General features: G+C 35.9%; 1 protein-coding gene across 2 annotated transcripts in view; it reads right to left on the bottom strand.

Moving 5' to 3' along the window:
- Positions 1-241: 241 nt before the first annotated feature.
- Positions 242-20,647, bottom strand: part of Tinag (tubulointerstitial nephritis antigen) — a 108,109-nt gene continuing 87,703 nt past the window's right edge. For both annotated transcript variants that reach the window (XM_087196001.1, XM_004868825.3), the window contains exon 11: positions 242-551. In XM_087196001.1, coding sequence (XP_087052127.1) covers positions 417-551 — 135 coding nt within the window. In that variant the 3' untranslated portion in view covers positions 242-416. The remainder of the gene's footprint in view (positions 552-20,647) is intronic.

Genomic DNA, 20,647 nt, shown 5'->3' with positions numbered 1-20,647 from the left:
AGTAAGATTTTGCCTCAAGAACAAACAAACAAATAAAAAATCCCCACATACACACAGATGGATCATGATTGAATTTCCAACTTACTTTTTGTTGTCTGAATCCCTCCTTGGCCCAAGAGAGAGGATATATCATTTCTATAAATGCCATATACACTTTTAAGAAAGATGCTGTTGTTGTTTCAGAACAATTAATGGAAAAGTGGACCCTATCCTGAGAGGAGAAAAAAGTCAAACTTGGAAATTTAGTCATTAGGCCACTCTGCTGCTCTTTATTATGTTAGTACAAGCCTTGAGTAAAACAGATACATTTATACACACAGAGTGAAGAGACAAAGTTTCCACTGTCATGGAGACCCTCATGTTGCTAAATTTCAATTTAAGGGGTTGAACACATGACCTTACAAAACTTTAATATGTTATGGTTCATCTGAACTTGTCAGTTGGCCCCAAGCTGCAATAATCAACTTTTCAATGTCAGATTCATTTACTCCTCGAAGAATCCTAAAATAGCCATTCTCTCCCCATGACTTTCCCCAGGAATTGGCAGCAATCTGCAGAAAAATAAAAAGTGAAACTGTTGAGTATTACACTTTGGTACTTTTATATCCTGTCTATAAAAATACTGGGATACAGACTATAATTATTAAGAACCTAAATATTTTCTAAATAATAATTACATAGAAGAATTAAATATGTTACATTAATATGAGTGCATGCATGCATATTGGCAGTGTAACTTAACATATGTAAGTGACTTTGAAATGTTACATCTGAAAACAGCACACAAGGCTCGGTTACGTGTCTATGTACTACACAACCAATCCGTTACTATGTACCAGGAGACCAAAGGTAGGTAACAGATGGTTCTGTATCCAGATATCTGGCAAGGTAACACAGGACTGACAGGTGGAGCTGTGGGGATATGCACAGGGGGTTGCAGACACTAGCACAGTGCATCTCACTTATTTGCATGGCTGAGGAAGAGACCATGAAAGAATGACCATAAGAGACACATAAATTCACCAGATTAAGAAATGAGAAAGGAGATTTCATTAGAGGAAAACAATAAAAATGTAAAACTAGAAACATAAAGAGCATGAAGTAGTAAACTGAAGAAATGAAACTGTTCTAACTCATAAGATTGAGGGCATTTGCTAAACTACAAGGCTGAAAGAGGAGATGTCTTAATATTTTTTCTCATTGCTGAGACAAAATACCCAACACCTAGAGAGAGTTAAGGGAGTAAGGGAGAAAGGTTTACTTAACTCCTAGTTTGTAAAGGTTTCAGTCCATAATCAGCTGGCTCCAAAGCAGGGTGGCACATGGTAGAGGGGCAACAGTTCATGGCGGGCAGAAAATAGCAAAAGCAACAAGGGACCTTAACAGTGTCTTTCTGCCCCTTTTATCTTATCTAGACTACTTAGGGCTAGGGCTGGTAGCACTCACATCCTTAATCCTACTGCTACTGAGCCTAACATTGCACCATGAATCAATTCCAGTGTCACCACACTACATCCAACCACCTCCAAAAAAGCCCCAACTATGACCACAGGAAGCTTTGGGGGAACATGTGGACACAACCCGTAACAGGAGATAATGGCATTGATACAGAGATAGAGTAATGGTGAAGGTAACATCAAGGCCTTGAGCTGCAAGGCGAGCAAGATGGGAAATTTATGTTTTGATTATATTGTCCCATTTGATATGAGGAGATGGATTTAAGAGGCTAGAGACAAGAAGCAGAGAGACTAACTAGTAGATTCTGGTGGATAACCTAACTGAGGCAGGGAAAATAGAGAAAGTATTGGAAACATCTTCAGAAAGTAAAATCAGCAGGAATTAGAATTTTTCTCCTTCCTTCTTTCCTTCCTTCCTTCTTTCCTTCCCTTCCTTCCTTCCTTCCTTCCTTCCTTCCTTCCTTCCTTCCTTCCTTCCCTCCTTCCTTCCTTCCTAACTATACAGATGATTTGAGAATTTAGATAGGTCAGAATGACTATGACTCCTGGATCAAGGCTGGAGTCTGGAGTGAATCAGTACATGATGGAGCACAATAATTAATGGAGTGCACAGAGAGTATTGTAAAGGTTACAGGAGCACACAGAGGGGAGTTACATGATCACAACTAGGTGTTGCAGACAAGCCCAGGAAATTAAGAGACTTCACAACAGCAGCTGCCACACTTTGGCTCACATTTGCTCCCTACTAGGCCTGAAATGGAAGCTGTCCTAGGGTGCAATCTACACTGATATTCTCAAGGCAAATGGTTGTGTGTGGATCTCTGTGTTCTGCCTTATGAAAAAGGGCAGATCCACTCAGCTTCAGAAATTGTCACAACAATATCAGCTTTAAGAAAGAGATGATTATCACCAGCATTTGTTTTTAAGACTTGACTCTTTGCCTCCTTAATCAGCCCTGACACCTTCAGAAGCACTGTCAAACATGTGTCCCAAATTATGAATTCAGTTTACCACTTCAAAGCTGTGATGGACTTTCAGTAGCTGGAAGCGAGGCAGCATCACAGTGTGTAAGAGTTTTAGCAACATTGAGCCAAACTCAGTTCCAAATTCCATATATTCTAGTCAGTACCATTATATGTATTTTCAAAGGCCAGAAAGTCAAATAACGTTAGTCACAACCTAGAATAAAGTATTAGGAATATAAATATTTTTAAATTTTTGAAATTATGACATGTAGCACTGTTCCTGTTCTCATCTGGATAGCTGAAAATTATTACCATCCAGAAATTCAGTATTAGATCTTTGATGAAACTGGAAAGGGTATGTGAAGCTTGCTTTTTAACGCAAATTTATGTGCTAACGAGAGCTAGCCATAGATTTACAAGAAAGGCGACATAATTGTAAAGGGTATAACTTTGTAAATTAGTGCTAAGTAATGACACCTCAGGACATGCATTTTATTTATTCATCTTAGCTTCCTACTCACATATTTTCTATTTTCTTACCTCTTTGCTTTGCTTCTTTCAAATTCCTGAATTTGTTTTTGTTTAATGATGAAAACTTTTGTATTGAGATACAAGTAAAGGATATTAATCTCAAGGGTGCAGTTTTGTGAATTTATATATGTTTATACCTACATAATTATCTACTTAGAATAAGATTAAATAATTAGATTAGATTGATTAACTATTGATGGCACTAGAAGTCCTACCATGTCACTTTCCTGTAGACGTATACCTGCTTTTCTCCCATCACACTTTCCTCAATTGATCTTTACAATAAAAGAATAATCCAGTATATACCCTTTTGTGTGTGGCTCCATTAGCTCAAAATAGTGTTTCTGAAATTTATCTGTTTTGATATTGCAAGTATATAAGAAATTTTCACTTCCTTGTTGTTTTTTCATTGCATGACTATACCACAATTTCCTTTTGTACACTTTCTTTAATTTCATTTTTCTATACAGTTAACATCTAAACAAAGTTTTAAGAAATCAAATAATATAACAAGTCTTATGGTAGAAAATAGTATTCTAGCCAAAACATCCCCTTCTGCAGTAACTGACCCTCACAGGTAAGCACTGTCAGATTCTTTAACTCTTTCTTCTGGTAGTTACTTCTAATTTCTAAATAGCACACATATAACAAATATCACCCTGCTTTCCTCTTTGAAATAAAGCTTATTGACCCCTCCCTATGAAACATGAAGATAAATAATCATGCCTGGACACACACATTCTCCTCATCCTCCTCAAATATTTATATCACCTTCTGTGGATTAAACCAATATTCAGTGTTTACATTGTTATTTCTATGTAGACACTGACAAAAGAGTACCCTAACTTTCATATCTATTCTTTTGATAAATAATGAGCATAAATACTTGTACCATGTATGAATTCGTCAGTTGTATGAGAGTTCTAGTTACTCTACATCCCCACTCATGCCTGGTATTACCAATCTTTTTAATTTTACCAATCTGGTTTATGTGTAGGGGTATCTCACTGTGGTCTTTATTTGCATTTCTCTGACTCCTGATGCGGACCACCTTTCATATGTCATTAGTCATTTGTATTTACTTTTTTCTCTAGTGCCTATTTGAGACTTTTCTCTAATTTCATTATGTTTTTGTCTTTCCATATATTTGTATTCTGTATTTGCATATAGTGTTCTATATAAATAGCCTTCTAAAATATTTTTCTAGACATATACATAGATAGATAAATTTTCTTAGTCTGACACTTTCCTTTTCTAGCTCTTATGCTATCTTTTCAAAAGTTGTTAGGTCTCATTTTTCTTATAAATTTAATTCATTTTGCATCTAGGTTAAAAAAACATTCAATATCACTAATATGTTATTTCCCTATGTTTTATTTAAGAGACTTCATTGTGTTGTAAAAACATTTAGGTATATGATCCATCTCAAAATATTTTTGTGTATACTTTGTGAGGTAGGGGTCCTGGGTTGTTGTTGTTTTTGTTTTTTTGGTCACTCACATGAAATGTCTGCAGATGGGCATTGGGCAACTAGACTTATACTCCAAGCTGGCCAGCATCCTGTTTTGGTGCAGCACATAATGTAACAGAGTTTTGTTCTTTTGTTTTTATTTAAATGTTTTTTTCTAAAACTCAAATGTCTGACAAAGGTAGATGTGATCCTCAAAGCCTGAAATATTTGCCATCTGTACTTTCATATGAAAAAAATAGTCTTGCTGATCATGAGGTAGTATAGAAAAAAGAAAAGACCAGTAAAAAGGAGAAAAGGAAATCATGACTAAAATATTATACTTTTTAAAAAAGGCTGCAACTTCAAAGTCAATAGAAGTTACCCAAGGTGATGCATGTCAGATCCCTTTGGTTAAATTTAGACTCCGCCCCTACTAGACACCTCACACTCAAAATTTTTTTAGAAATATTAAAACTCCACAAATTGACTTAATTGAAGAAATAAGGAACAGGAGCCAGATCCCAAGATAAAGGAGCAGGTTGAACAAACCCAAAGAATGTTTAAATTACCTATTTAGAAAGAAAACTCCTATACTGGTAACATGGGCAGACACCTTTCTGAGGTGAGGGCACCTTTTCCACCCTTTCAATAGTGGCATAAATGTTTCCAGTATGAAACTCTAACACATCCCATTTCTCTCTGAGCACGCATTTCTCTGTGTGTGTATGTGTGCTTATTTTTTAAATTGGTACAGGTTTTTAGTACATAATGACCACATTCATCATGACCAGTTGGTACATATACATGATGTTTCTTAATTTTTGTTTTGTTTTGCTTTAGTTTGGTTTGGATTTTTGAGACAGGGTCTTGCTGGGTAGTTCAGGCTGGACTTGAACTCAGTGTGTAGCCCAAGCTGACCTTAAACTCAGAGGAATCTTCCTTTCTCAGTTTCCCTCATGCTGGGATTACAGGCATATGCCACCCACCTGGCTTTCTGTTTTGTTTTGGTTTGACATTTCTTAATTTTTAAACTCCTTTCCTTCTTTTTTATACATGTTTTTAGTACAAGATCATCACATTCTTCAGGGGTACTTGGTGCATGAACACAGCACTTCATCTTCCTTTTGTACATCTCATTTCTCTCTCCTCCCCCTATACTCCCTCTATCTCTTGGTTAACTTCCATATGCTAAAGATCCATTTTGAAATTTTTTATTGTCTTTTATTTTACACTCTATTTCATAGTGAATTTTCATTTAAGTGAAACCAGGTAATATTTATTATGCTTGTTTGTCTGCTTATTTTACTTAATATTATGGTCTCCAAGTGCACTCATATTCCTACAAATGACCCAAGTTTATCCTTCTTTATGGCAATATAATATTCCATTGTGTATAAATATCACATTTTCTTTATCCATTCATCTGATGATGGGCCTATAGGCTGCTTCCAGATTTTGGCTATTATTAATTGTGTTGATATATATATATATATATATATATGTTTGTGTGTGTGTGTGTGTGTGTGCATATATCAATGTAATATGATCTCTTTAACTGTTTTGGAACTATATCTAGAAGGTTAACAGCTGGATGAAATGGAATTTCTACTTTTAATGGTTTGAGGAATCGCTATACTAATTCCCATAGTTGTTATATCAGTTTATAATTCATAACAATGAAGAAGGGTTCCTTTTTTCCCTGTAGCATCTCTAGCATTTATTATTGTTTGGTTTCTTGAAAATGGCCATTCTTTTTGGAGTGAAATGGAATCTCATTGTTGCTTTAATTTGCATTTCTTAAACAGTCTGTTGAGCATTTTTTTATGTATTTATTGTTTGTTTGTATTTCTTCATCTGAGAGCATGGGGATCTAATATTTTTGAGTTCTTAATATACTCTAGATATTGGTCCTTTGTCTGGGGAGTGGCTAGCAAAAACACTTTCCCATTCTGTAGGTTGTCTCTTCACTCTTCTGGGGACTTGCTTTGCTGCAAAGAAGTGGTTACATATGATGAATCCTACTTGTTGATTCTTATTATTTCGTGTGCAACTGGGATTCTATTCAAAATGTTTCGCCTATGCCTATATCTTCAAAAGTTTTACCTGTTTTGTCTTCCAGAATAGTAAGTGTTTCTGTTTTAGCATTTAGATCTTTACTCCATTTTGATTTTAGTATAGTGTATGATAAGGTACGCAGGTCTAGGTTTGGTCTTCAGCATGTGGATAGCCAGGTTTCCTAACACCATTTGTTAAAGGGGCCAAACATTTTTGCTAGAGGAAAGTATTTGGCCTCTTACCCAAAGATAAGGTAGCTGCATGTGACTGGAATTGATTTTGCATTGTCTATTCTGTTTAATCCACAAGTCACTTTTTTTTTCAGTACCATACTGTTTTTATCACTGTATATTTGTAGTATAACTTGGTGTCCAGGATTGTAGTGTTTTCTGCCTTGCCCTTATGCCCAGAATTGGCATCTTTTCTGGTTCCATATGAATTTTTCACTAGTTCTGTGAAAAATGATACTGAATTTGGAATGGGATTATATTAAATTTGTATGACAGTGTTGGTAGTACAGCCATTTTGACTGTATGCATTCTGCCTACCCAGGAAAAAGAGGTATTTGGGGAGACTATGGCCAAAGGAATGATTGAAATAAATGTGAAAAAAGAAGGGACTCTCTGTATAACAGTTCAGGACTCCTAGGATGCATGGTTAGAGTTTAGAGCAGATCGATATGACAACAGACAGCAGAATTAAAAGCAGTTATTCACAGAGATGTTTGCAATGCCCATTGTGTCTCTTTGATAAGATTGTTTACACTAGGTCAACATGAGTCATGTAACAAACCATCCATTCTTCTCCTGTCCCCTTAACAAAACTCCTGTACAATATGTTGCAAGTGCTTTTCTTCGACATCTTTGTTCTCATGTGCTGGAGTTCCAAATAAATATCTGCAGAGGATTCAGCTCAGGGATGTTTCCCTGAGGCTTTCTTATCCTGAAAAAGCAGCCACTCTGGGTTCCCAAGTAATCTTTTTTTTTTTTTTTTTGGCACTGGGGATCAAACTCGGGTCCTTGCACTTGTGCAGCAGGTGGCAAAACCACTGAGCTAAATCCCTGGCCTCCAAGTAATCTTTTTCATCCTCCTCATATCCACAGTCATACACTAGGACAAATGGTGCCCAACATGGGGCACAAACTCACATATGAGGCAAAGAAGCAGTGAGACAGCACTGTGAGGTATAAAACTGCAAGGCAAAACCTGTAGTTACAACTCAGTGTAGAGAACCAGCCTCTCAAAGCGTGGAAAAGAATCATAACATTTAACTCTTAATTTTAATCTCAGTAAGGAAAACATAGACATGAAAGAACCAGGAATGTCTCAGTGAGGTCAAAGCCCTGGAGGTTTAAACCCAGGGGTTATCACTGTCCAAATTGCTCACTGAATGGGAGCAGTATCTCTTTACAGTCCAGGGCATGTACCTTGATTCACAAACACTTTTTTTTGTGAACAATTTGATTCACAAACAGAAGTATTTGGCAAAAAAAAATTTTGTTTGTGAATTCTGCATCTGACAAACATGACTGTGGCCATATATTTTTATTTTATTTTATTTTGCACAAGCTCAGAAGTAGCCATTTTTCCCAGAATCAAGGAACCAATTAAGTTTGTAAATCAACATACCACTGTACTTTTTCTGATATCTTTTGCATTCATCCTCTCACTTATGTTACTATCATGGGTCAAAGCTGAAAAATGCTTTAAGCAGCACTTGTCTGGATGCAGGGTTCCAGAGCCCCAGCTTACTGAATTGTTAATTGTCATTCACCAGCAAGATCCCTGGTTCCTGCTGGAGGGTAGCTTGGATGCAGAGGCCTGGGAACAAGTTGGTTACAAATTGAAACAATGTCTCTGCTCACTAAAGGGTGCTCATCCTGCTGTATGGCACATTTGCAGGGTCACTTCCCACTACACAAACAAAAGATGCTTCAAAGAAGAACTGTTTTCCCCCTCTACTCCTTTACCCCCCTCCCTAGTATCCTTGGTTAACCATCCACCTACTCCTTTTATAGAGGCTCTTAATGGAAGACATTTAAATACTGAAAAAGTGAGACTTGCCAAAATTTAGGGAAGAAATCCTATAAATCTCAAGTTCTTGCCACAGCCTTATAGATGTTTTAACTGGCAAGGAGAGTCACCTTAAAAAGATAGTAAAAATAATGAACTATATATTAGTACTAAACCAAAGCAAAGATGTCCAAAATGTAGCAAAAGATATCATCAGGCTAGTCATTGCTACTCTAAATTTGATAGATATGAAATCACATTTCAGATAAAAGGAATAAGAGCATAACTTCCCATGCCCAGATACCAACAAAGAGTCAATCATGGGATGTTCACTCCCCAGCAGGGGAACCAACTCAAAGCCACCACAACCCCTTTACAGACATGTCTCAAAATTAAAAGCAGTTGCTGCCAGCAGTTCATAAATTGCTTCAGACTATACAGGACAAATTCATATCATGATAAAAAGCTTTAGATATCATGCTCTCCCCCAGGAAACTTTATTTTTACAAAAGTTCAAGGATGCCATGGCTAAGCACAACACCTGCAGCTGCTTTGTTTGAGCTCAACAAATTTTCGTTTTTTGAATCTTTTGGAATTCCATAAAAAGCTGTTTATATAAGTTTTCAGATAGAACCTTACCTTAAATGCTTGATATCAAGAAAATTGGTTTTATAAATGCAATGCCTATTGTTATTAATATGCAATAATTTATTTGTATTCAAAAAGTAAACATAAAAATGAACCCAAAAATCCTATGATGTGGTATGGACTCTTATGAGTTAAAAACAAAAACACATAGCTTCTAGACTTCAGCATGCCTGTTTGTATGTGCTGGTATCACTCTTACAAAAGTATAAGTTACAGCTTTGCTTTCATTCCTCCTGGAGTCCAATTTCAATCTAGATAAGTAAATTCATTTATTTTGAAATTGGGGCTCACCTGGGAAATTTTGTGCCTGTGTGTGATGGGTCCTGGTGGAGAGGGGAATGTGTCCTACACCATTCTTATGTGGACTACTTTATTTGGATTTTCTGTCACCACATGGAAGCCTAGAACACCCAAGACTGTTGTTCTAAGGACAGTGAAACTGAAACAGGGGCAGATGAGGCAGACACTTAAGGTGACCAAATAACTTTGTGCATGAGCCAAAATAGAAAACATAAATACTGACTCTTAAATGTATAAAAAGGTAGCTTTCAGAGTACACATAAAACTTCTATTACAGGAGATTAAGAAAAACTCAGTCACAAGGACCAACTGAAAATAACAAACATTCTAGGTCTTAGGAAACAAAGATAGAAAAAGAAATTCTTGCTGGAACTTTTCCCAAGATGATTTGCAGGACATAAATGCCATTTCCTGAATTTACAAAAGCCCATTGTTACAAATCTTAGCTGATAGATGGATTTACTTTTGGTTTCCAATTTGAGTGGGCATTTTGTTTAAATGATACACTTAGTACATTTCTTACACCTTGTAACTTCTTAGACTATAACTAGAGGGTTAGTTCTGCTGCTTCAGTAGAGATAACATACTTTTCAAGGACTCTTGAAGATTTATTGTGTATATATGCAATGTACAAAATGGGGAGGGAGGGAGAGACAAACTAAAATCCAAGCAGCTGCCAGGTTTGTTATAGAAAGTTTATAGCAAGTAGAAAAGAAAACAAAATATAGGAAAAGTTTTAAATATAAAGAAATATTTTCATATAAGAAGATTTTGTACAAGTTTTTGCTTGATCGGGCAAGAAAAAAGAAGGTATAATGGCAAAACTAAAAGGTGCAAGTATGTTGAAACCAGGTTTGTGGAGGATGCAGTTAATAGAAATATGTGTGTTTAGTTATTTTAAGCTTTGTTCTTGGTTTGATTGACCCTAAACTATCCCTTCTAAAAGTTTTTTGTTGCTCAAAGAAGATTAAGGGGCTATACCCCTGGCTTTCACCAGTCACTGCTCAGATATTAACTCTCCTCTCCAGTTTAACTGATACTTTCAGACAAAGGCTATAACTCTTGTGTCTGAGATTAATATTAAAAACTAGCTTTTCTGCATGACTAGTAGGAACACCCACGTTGTTCAGTGACAAAAAAACAAGACAAAGCTGTCCCCTTGGGCAGTTCCAACCTGGTTTATGAAAATCATTATTGCTGACTTCATAGCATATTAATGTATTTCTGTTTCTCAAATATATAGGTTTTCAGATACAAAACTACAAAACATGTTATCATACTGGCGACTTCTCTGATAAAAATATTCTTAGTGATAAACTTTTAAACTCAAATATTTGACTTTCCCTTACTTGTGTTCCAGTTTTTGGTGAATCTATCTATCTATGTATCTATCTTTGTATCTATCTATCTATCTCAATATATCCAACATAGCCTACAAAAAATACAAATACTTTTTCAAGGCTTCTGTTCATGTACTTGTTATGTGTATATTATATATATGTTACACCACGATGCTCAAACACTGTATAGTCCAAGCAATGTCACATAAAAGACATCTATAGACAGATATATTCTTCTCAGATAACATTCCATTAAAAAAATCCCCAATTGACATAAAAATTTCTCCATATCATTTAATATAGTATTATCATGGTTTTTATGCTAACATGTTGTGTTTCTTTTGATCTTAAATTTTTCTGTAAAGGTTTATCATTGTTACCTGTTGAAATTCTACATAGCCTAATTAAGACAAACATGATTGATTGAAAAATAACAGTTCCCTAGTCAACCCTTTAATATTATTGCTAATTTAGCTTATTTTGTGGGGACTCTACAGGCTATTGAAACTGCCCTTATTCATAATGGTAATGGTATCATTCTCTTCCACATGTATAGACACCCCCAGGAATTGATTAGACACTTTACTGCACCTTTTTATGTTACTCACATATGCTTACTCTAATCTTTTTGGTTCCCTAGTGGAGGGTAACACTCATGCTGACACTCTGATTATGCTTTCTACCTATTTAAAAGAGGCTCTTGTTTCACATCAATTTTTTCACCAAGGTGATAAAGCACTTGTTTGTTCTTTTAATCTTATACATAAACAGGCCCAAGAAATTATTCACACCTGCCCTAACTGCCAAAAACAGATATAATCTGCTCCTTGTATATGTACCAAGCCCCATGATTTACATAGTAATGAAATTTGACAAATAGATTAACTCATTACAAGCATTTTAGTGAACTTAAATTTATTTCTATACATGCCTATACTGGACATTTATATGACTTTTTACAATTTTCTGAAACTGTAAAACATGTTAAACATCATCTACTGTCATTTTTTCCTATGTTGGAATTGCCCTCACAACTTAAAACTGATAATAGCCCTGAATATACTTCCAATTCTTTTCAGGCTTTCTTTCAACTCTGGAATATTAAACATGTCACAGGTATACCTCATAAGCCTACAGGTCAAGCAATAGTAGAACAATAGTAGAACAAGCTAATGAGCTCCTTAAGATACAATTATTTAAACAAAAAGGGGGAATATGATGGAGAAACTCCCTCTACAAGAACAAGTATGTAAAGCACTATTTACTTTAATTATTTTAAAAATTATGATTCAGAGGGTTTTATCACAGAAGAAACATTTTATTCCCACAGAGGATGGGCCCAACAGAACTGTTACCCTGAGGGAGGGGATATGCATCTGTTTTACATACACAGGCCTTCTATGGGTTCCCAAAAGGCTTTTTGTCCATATCATATGGCACCAGGTGAGAAGCAACACCATCCCCAGGCTACAGGAGATGATGCTTCAACCCCTCCAGGGATGAACAACAAGAGGAGGAGAACAAATGTGCCACCCTCTACAACACAATCACCAGGACCCACCTGGAGAGAGATTAAGCAATTCACTGTTTGAGCCAAACACTGCAAAGTACTAGCATTCCTTTCACCCCAGGAAACCTCTTCCTGGTTATGATAGTATAAGTCACCTATAATTCTGAGATGGCAGAGTTTAAAGTGCTCTTTTTAATTTTGCATCTGTTTAGCTGTACAACAAAAGTAAGTGGTATAGTATATTGGACACCTTTTATTACACCTCCTGTTTTTGTTATAGTCACCTGGTATCTCATGATACCATTTTTACTGGTGAAGCCTAGCTATCCTCTCCTGGCCCTTTAAAGAATTATGGTCGGGACTGTGGGCAATCTGAATACTCTAAGAGGTGATATTTACTATCTCATTAATCATATTTTTTGGCTGAAGAATTTCTCCTTTGTTTTTTCTCTAATGGTACTAATAGTCATATTGTGTTCCCTTTTGTCCCCAGCGACATATGAATCTTATTCTCATTGGGCCCAACTATACTGGGGAAGCAAACCATCAGTTCTTTATTAATACTGCTGGAGTCCAGGTTCTGTAAAAGACCAAACTTTCCCACATGTTGTTATCCATGGGTACCTAGAGAAAAAGGGCTAGATTTGAGGTGGACTTCATGTTGATTCACCAATCTCTGCTGATAATTTAACCCTGGAAAATTGAGGACCCCGCAATTTGATGGTATTTGAGTCTAATTCTACTTGAAATTATGTTTTGTCTTTTGATTCCTATGGCAGCCCATCTTCATGGAATCCTGAGCTTGCTGGACCCTTTTTATGCCTCTCCTCAGGCACTTACCTTTCCCCTATTAAGAAATTCTTCTGGAGCCTTACTATTTCCTTCTTCTCTCACATTATTTGAACTGATAATTACCAACACACATATAAGCTCAGACAAATGGTTTGTGACACCTCTGACATTATTATCTGCACTTCCCATCCATATATTCTAATCCTTACTAAGCAGGAACCTAAGATAACTGAATATAATTCCTCTAATCACCATTACAGACTCATTAATCCACTAAGTATCTCCTTGCCTGCTGGTGACATCTGGTTAACTCCTTGTGTTACAACTAATACTTCTCAACTAAATATTACACATACTGTAGTTCTCAGATAATGAGCCAGACTATGGCACCCAATCTCACTCGAGAGTGGATAGTAAATTCTGCTCTTGAACAAATCACCTCAGCGCTTGAACACATCAGACAGCAGCACTTTCTAGACATTTTGATTGCAACTAAGTTGTGACTGCAGTGGTCACTTTGACTTTTTTTTTTTTTTTTTGGTACCGGGGATCAAACTTGGGACCTTGTGCTTGCGAGGCAGGCACCAGAACCACTGAGCTAAATCCCCGGCCCTATCACTTTGATTCACTCTGTCCAAACTGCTCAGACTATGACTGGTTATTTTCAAAAAATTTCTACAAAACTCAATCCCTTGAAGCAGCTGTCATCTAGCTTGGTGAACACCAAAGGCCCTATAGATACATAGTAGGCATAGTTGTAACAGTGGATATTGCTTGATATGTGTTACTCCTATTCTTTTCAAACATTCTAATTTTTGAGAGGAGGTCTAACACCTTCTCCACAGTGCCTTTCATATAAATTTGGACAGAGATATTTCTGATCTCCAAGACCAACTTCAGGCCAAACTTCACAAACTTCAAATGAAGGATTGCAACATTACTTTAGCTCATCTCAATGATATTGCCTACTGGCTCAGTTCTAAACATTGGTTTTATGCTCTAAACCTTTGCATTTGGATTACAATGTCTACAGGAATAATTTTTTTCTTGCAGTTCCAAGATTGCTCTGGACGCTGTTCCAACTAATCCTCCATGTAGAAACCATGATGAACTCCTTGCACCAAGTCAAATACCCCTCTGCCCTGTAATCCTCTCTCAATCTAGATTATAAAACAGAAAAGAGGGAATTGTGGGGAGACCCTGGCTAAAAGAATGATCAAGGTGAATGTAAAAAAAAGAAGGGTCTTTCTGGATAATAGTTCAGAACTCCTGGAATACATGGTTCAAGTTTAAAACAGATCTGCAGGACAATATTCAGCAGAATTAAAAGCAGTTATTCTCAGAAATGTTTGATTTGACCATTGTGTCCCTTCAATAAGATCACTTAAACTAGGTCAACATGTGTCATGTGACAAACCATCCCTTTTCTTCCCTCTCTCCTGCCCAAATCTCCTATACAGTATGTGGCAAGTGCTTTTCTTCTATGTCTTTATTCTCATGTTCTTAAGTTACAAATAAATACCCAGAGGTCTCAGTTCAGCACATTTTTCCGGAGGCACTCTTATGCTGAAGAAGAAGCCTCTCTGGGTTCTTAGTTATTGAATTAAGTCTCATCTCCAAGTAATTTATCATCCTCTGCACATCCATAGTTTCAAAGTGTAACAGAGATATATCTTCATTTTCAGATATCCTCTTAGATCTCCTTTTTCAGAGTACTGTAGTCTTCACTGTAGAGGACTTTTACTTCCTTGGTTAATTTAATTCCTGAGAAAATGAAGAGTATTATTTCCCTAATTTTTCTCTTGTTGCTTTTATTATTTGTGTACAGGAATGCTATTGATTTTTGACTGTTGGTTTTGTATCCTGCTACACTACTGAACTTGGTTATTAATCCTAGGAGCTTTTTATTGGGGATTTTTAGTTTTCTATGTAGAAGATCAAGTCATATGCAAACAATGACAATTTAAATTATTCCTTTTCTAATCATATTCATTTTATTTCTTTCACCTTATTGCTCTGGCTATGTTTCAAGAACTATGTTAAATAGAAATGGTGACAGTGAACATCGTTTTCTTGTTCCTGATTTCAGAGGAAAAGTTTTCAGCTTGTTTCTGTTTAACATGATGTTGGCAATTTATTTGTTCATAGGTTGCCTTTATCGAATTGAGATAAAGAACTGTTCCTATATTCAGAGTTTTTATCATAAATATATGTTGAACTTTGTTAAATGCTTTGTCTGTGTATTTTATGATGATCATGGATTTTTGTTCTTATTTCTGTTTATGTGGTATATTACATTCATTGATTTACAAATGTTGAACTATTCCTGTATGCCTGGAATGAATCATACTTGGTCATGACGATTTTTGGTCTTTTTGATGATTTATAATGGTCTTTTTGATAATTTGATACATTTTTTGTCAGTATGTTACTGAGGATTTTTGTGTATATGTTCATTAAAGAGATTGGCCTGTGGTTCTCTTTTTGGTTGAGTCTTTTTCTGATTTTAGAATCAGGCTAAACCTTGCTTCTAGGAATGCCTTTGATAGGACTGCCTCCGTTTCAACTACATTAAAGTGTTTGAGGAATATTGGCATTAGATCTTCTCTAAATCCTTGTAGAACTCAGCAGTGAACTTCGCAGTATTTGGACTTTGTGAGTTAGGGTTTTTTAAAACTACTTTTTAACGTCATGGAATGATATTGGATTATTCAGGATTTATATATCTTTTTATTTACTTATTTTTATTCTTTCATTGGTACATTTTAGGCATGCAATACGTTTACATTTATCATTGCATGCTTGTAACTGTACATGATGGGTCTTAGTTCTTATTTTTTTTTCCATTACCTGTGAGCCCTTAACCCACTCCACCTGTCTCTATTTACATAGATTTCTTTTCCATTTTTTTCTCTTAATGTTTCCTTTCCCTTCTTCCATTTCCCCTTCACCTCCCACCACTCCTGCACCTTTAGACCTTTTCCTATTTCAAATTATGAATTATTCATTTTAATCCTTATTTACACTTTCAGTTTCTCACACCAGAGAAACTATTCAGAATTTACACTTGTGTCCTATTTATTTCACTTAAGAGTATGGCCTCAATATGCATCCATTTAGCTATAAATATCTAGTTTCTCATTCTTTATGGCTGAGTAGTACTCCATTTTATAAAAAAACCACATCTTCTTTATCCAGTTTCCAGTTGATGGCACTTGGACTATTTCCAAGTTTTAGCTATTACAAACTGTGCCACTATAAACATGGGGACACATATATCGCTGTGGTATGATTCTTTTAATTCTTTGGGGAAGATACCCAGCAGGGGAATAGCTGGGTCAAATGGAACCTTTAGCCCCAATTCTTTAAGGTATCTCCATACTGATTTCCATGGTGGTTGCACCAGTCTGCACTCCTACCAACAAATGAGAAGGGTTCCTTTCTCTCCACACCCCTGCCAGCATTTGTTATTGGTTGATTTCTTGATAGCAGCCACTATTTCTGGGTTGAGGTGGAATCTCAGTGTTGTTTTCATCTGCATCTCTCAAATAACCAGTGATGTTGAACATTTTTTCATATATTTATTTGCTGCTTTTACTTGCTTGTCTGAGAAATGTCTGTTGATTTCAGATGCCCATTTTTGAATTGAGTCTTTGAAATTGGGGGGTCTGATGTTTTTCAGTTCTTTATAAATTCTAGATAGTAGTCCTTTATCTAAGGTACAGCTGCTAAAATTTTTTCCCCCACATTGTAGGTTGTCTCTTAGCTCTGTTGGTGGTTTCTCTTGCAGTGCAGAAGCTTTTTAATAAGATGAGGTCCCACTTGTTGATTCTTTGTGCTAGTTCTAATGCTACTGAGATTTTGTTCATAAAGTCTTTTCCTATGCCAATGTCTTCAAGAGTTCTACCAAACTTATCTTCTACCAAGTTTAGTGTTTCTGTCTTAATATTTAGATCTTTAATCCACTTAGATCTTAGCTTAGTGCATGGTGATAAGTATGGGTCTAGTTTTAATCTTTGGGAGGTTGAAATCCAGTTTTTCCAACACCATTGTTAAGTAAGTTATCTTTCTTCCAGTGAGGGTGGTTGGCTCCTTTATCAAAGATGAGGTGGCTGAGTATGTCTGGAGTTGTTTCTGCATCTCCTAAGCTATTCCACTGATCCTCGGGTCTGTTTCTTTGCCAGTTCCATGCTGTTCTTATCACAGTAGCTTGTAGTATAGTTTCAAGTTGGGGATTGTGATACCCCCAGCCATGTCTTTGTTGCCTAGAATTGCTTTATCTATTCTAGGTCTCTTATGGTTCCCAATGAATTTTTCTATTGTTTTCTCTACTTCTGTGAAGTATATTGTTGGAATTTCAATTGGCATGGCATTAAATCTATATAGTAGTTTTGGAAGTATGGCCGTTTTCACTATATTGTTTCTTCCTACCCAGGAACAAAGGATGTCTTTCCATTTTCTTATATCCTCCTTGATCTCCTTTTTCAGAGTGCTGTACTTTTCAGTGTAGAGGTTTTTTGCTTCCTTTGCTAGATTGAGTCCTAGATATTTCATTGTTTTGATGCTATTGTAAAAGGCATTATTTCCCTAATTTCTCTCTCAGTGAGTCTGCTATTTGTGTATAAGTAGGCTATTGTTTTTTGAGTGTTGACTTTATATCCAGCTACTCTACTGAATCTGTCAATTAAGTCTAGAAGTCTTTTGGCAGAGTTTTTTGGGTCTTCTATGTAAAGTATCATATTGTCAGCAAATAATGACAGTTTAACTTCTTTTCCTATCTTTATTCCTTTTATTTCTTTCTCTTTTCTAATTTCTGTGGCTAATGTTTCCAGAACAATATTGAACAGGAGTGGTGATAGTGGGCATCCTTGTCTTGTTCCTGATTTTAGAGTGAAAGTTTTCAGTTTTTGACCACTTAGTGTGATGTTGGCTGTTGGTTTTTTATACATAGCCTTAATCAGGTTGAGATTAAGACCTTCTATTCCAATTTTCTGTAGTGTTTTTATCATGAATAGGTGCTGGATTTTTTCAAATGCCTTTTCTGTATCTATTGAGATAATCATATGGTTTTTGTCATTGACTCTGTTAATATAGTATATTACATTTATTGATTTACGGATGTTGAACCATCCTGGCATCCCTGGGATAAATCCGACTTGGTCAGGGTGTATGATCTTCTTGAAGACCCTCTGTATTCTATTTGCCAGTATCTTGTTGAGGATTTTTGCATCTATGTTCATTAGGGAGATTGATGTGTAGTTCTCTTTTTGGGTTGGGTCTTTCCCTGGTTTTGAAATCAAAGTAACACTTGCTTCCAGGAATGAATTTGAAAGTTCTGCTTCCCTTTCAATTTCCTTGATGAGTTTGAAGAGTAATGGCGATAGTTCTTCTTTAAATGTCTTGTAGAATTCAGCAGTGAAGCCATCAGGACCTGTGCTTTTCTTTGTTGGTAAATTTTTTATTACATTTTCAATTTCACTCATTGTAATTGGGGTGTTTAGAATTTCTATATCTTCTTCATGTAACTTTAGCAATTTGTATGTATCTAGGAATCTGTCCATTTCTTCTGTCTTTCCCATTTTATTAGAGTACAGGTTCTCAAAGTAGCTATATTATTGATAATCTTCTGGATTTTTACTGAGTCTGTCATGACTTCACATTTTTCGTTCTTAATGGCATGAATTTGAGCCTTTTCTTTCCTTTTTTTGATAAGATTGACTAAAGGTTTATCCATTTTATTTATTCTTTTGAAAAACCAACTCTTTGATTCATTAATTTTTTGTATCACTCCCTTAGTCTCCATTGCATTGATTTCTGCTCAGATCTTTATAATTTCCTTTCTTGTGTGAGCTTTGGGTTTGTTATGCTCTTCTTTTTCTAGGAGCTTGAGGTTCTGCATTAGGTTATTTAACTGAGTTCTCTCTGTTGTCCTAATATGGGCATTCACTGCTATGAATTTCCTGTGTAGAACTGCTTTCATTGTGTTCCATAGATTCCTGTATGTTGTACTGGCATTATCATTTACTTGTAGAAACTGTCTAATTTCTTCTTTAATTTCCTCTGGGACCCATTGGTTGTTCAGGAGGATGTTATTCAATTTCCATGTGCTTTTGGGAGTTTTGCGGTTTCTTATCTTATTGACCTCCAGCTTTATTGCACTATGGTCTGATAATATAAAGGGGTAACTTCAATTCTTTTACATTTACTTAGACATGTTCTATGAGCTAGCGTGTGGTCTATTTTGGAGAATGACCCGTGTGCAGCTGAAAAGAATGTGTATTCTGATTTTGTGGGGGTGGAACACTCTGTAAACATCTATTAAATCCATTTGTTCAATAGCTTGGTTCTGTTCTAGAATTTTGTTGTTAATTTTTTGTCTAGATGATCTGTTTATTTGTGATAGTGGGGTATTGAGGACCCCCACTACAATTGTATTAGTGCTTATTTGATTTTTCATGTCCATTAATGTTTGCTTTGTATAGTTGGGGGCATTTGTATTTGTTGCATATATATTTAGGATTTTCATCTCTTCCTCTTGGACTGTTCCCTTCACAAGGACGTAGTGACCATCTTTGTCTCTCTTAATTAGTTTTGGTTTGAAATCTACTTTGTCTGCAAATAAGATTGCTATGCCTGCTTTTTTCTGGGTTCCTTTTGCATGGAGAACTGTTTTCTATCCTTATATTTTCAGTCTATGAATTTCCTTTTGAGCTAGGTGTGTTTCTTGTATACAGCATATTGCTGGATTTTGCTTCTTAATCCATTCTGTGAGTCTATTTCTTTTGATTGGTGAATTGAGGCCATTAATATTGATAGTTACAATTGATAGATATTGACTCATCCTTGTCATGATGTTTCAATATTGTTGGCTCTTTTATTTCATATTTTTCCCCCTTTTCCCTTTAGTGTCTTACCTTGCCTGGTGGCTTCCCTCTGTTGGGTCTTATGGAATTGTGGCCTTCATTGTCTTTTTCTAGGATAATCCTTAGAATTGTTTGTAGTGCTGGTTGGTGTTCATGAAATTTCTCAGGTGTTCTTTGTCATGGAAGTATTTAATTTCCCCATTTATTTTGAACAATAATTTTGAAGGATACAACAGCCTAGGTTGGAATTTATTTTCTTTTAGGACTTGAAATACTTCACTCCAGGCTCTCCTTGATTTGAGTGTTTGTGTTGAGAAGTCTGCTGTGATTCTGATGGGATTTCCTTTGTAGGTGATTTGTTTCTTTGCTCTGACTGCCTGTAGGACTTTGTTCTTCTGTTGCCTTTCTGGGATCTTGACTATTATATGTCTACGTGTAGGATTTTTTTTTTTGATCATGGCTAGTTGGAGTTCTATATGCCTCACATATCTGTATGTCCAATTCTCTACCTCTGTCTGGGAAGTTTTTTGCTATTACTTCTGTGAATAGTTTTTTGTATGTCAATTGTACTTTCTCCTGTTTTTTCATGGACTCCTATCAGTCTTATATTTTTCTTCTTTGCATCATCTAGCAGCTGCTGGATTGATTTTTCGTGATCCCTTACTATTTTAAGAAATCTCTGTTTTCATGGTCCTTAACTGCAATCCTGTCTTCTATATCTGA

This window comes from Heterocephalus glaber, unplaced genomic scaffold (genome assembly GCF_053883595.1).
Source record: "Heterocephalus glaber isolate CG9 unplaced genomic scaffold, H.glaber_assembly_v1.0 deba00001610, whole genome shotgun sequence".
NCBI classification, from domain to species: Eukaryota; Metazoa; Chordata; class Mammalia; order Rodentia; family Bathyergidae; genus Heterocephalus; species Heterocephalus glaber.
The sequence above is the reverse complement of the archived record's forward strand: the minus strand, read 5'-3'. Positions and strand labels throughout refer to the sequence as shown.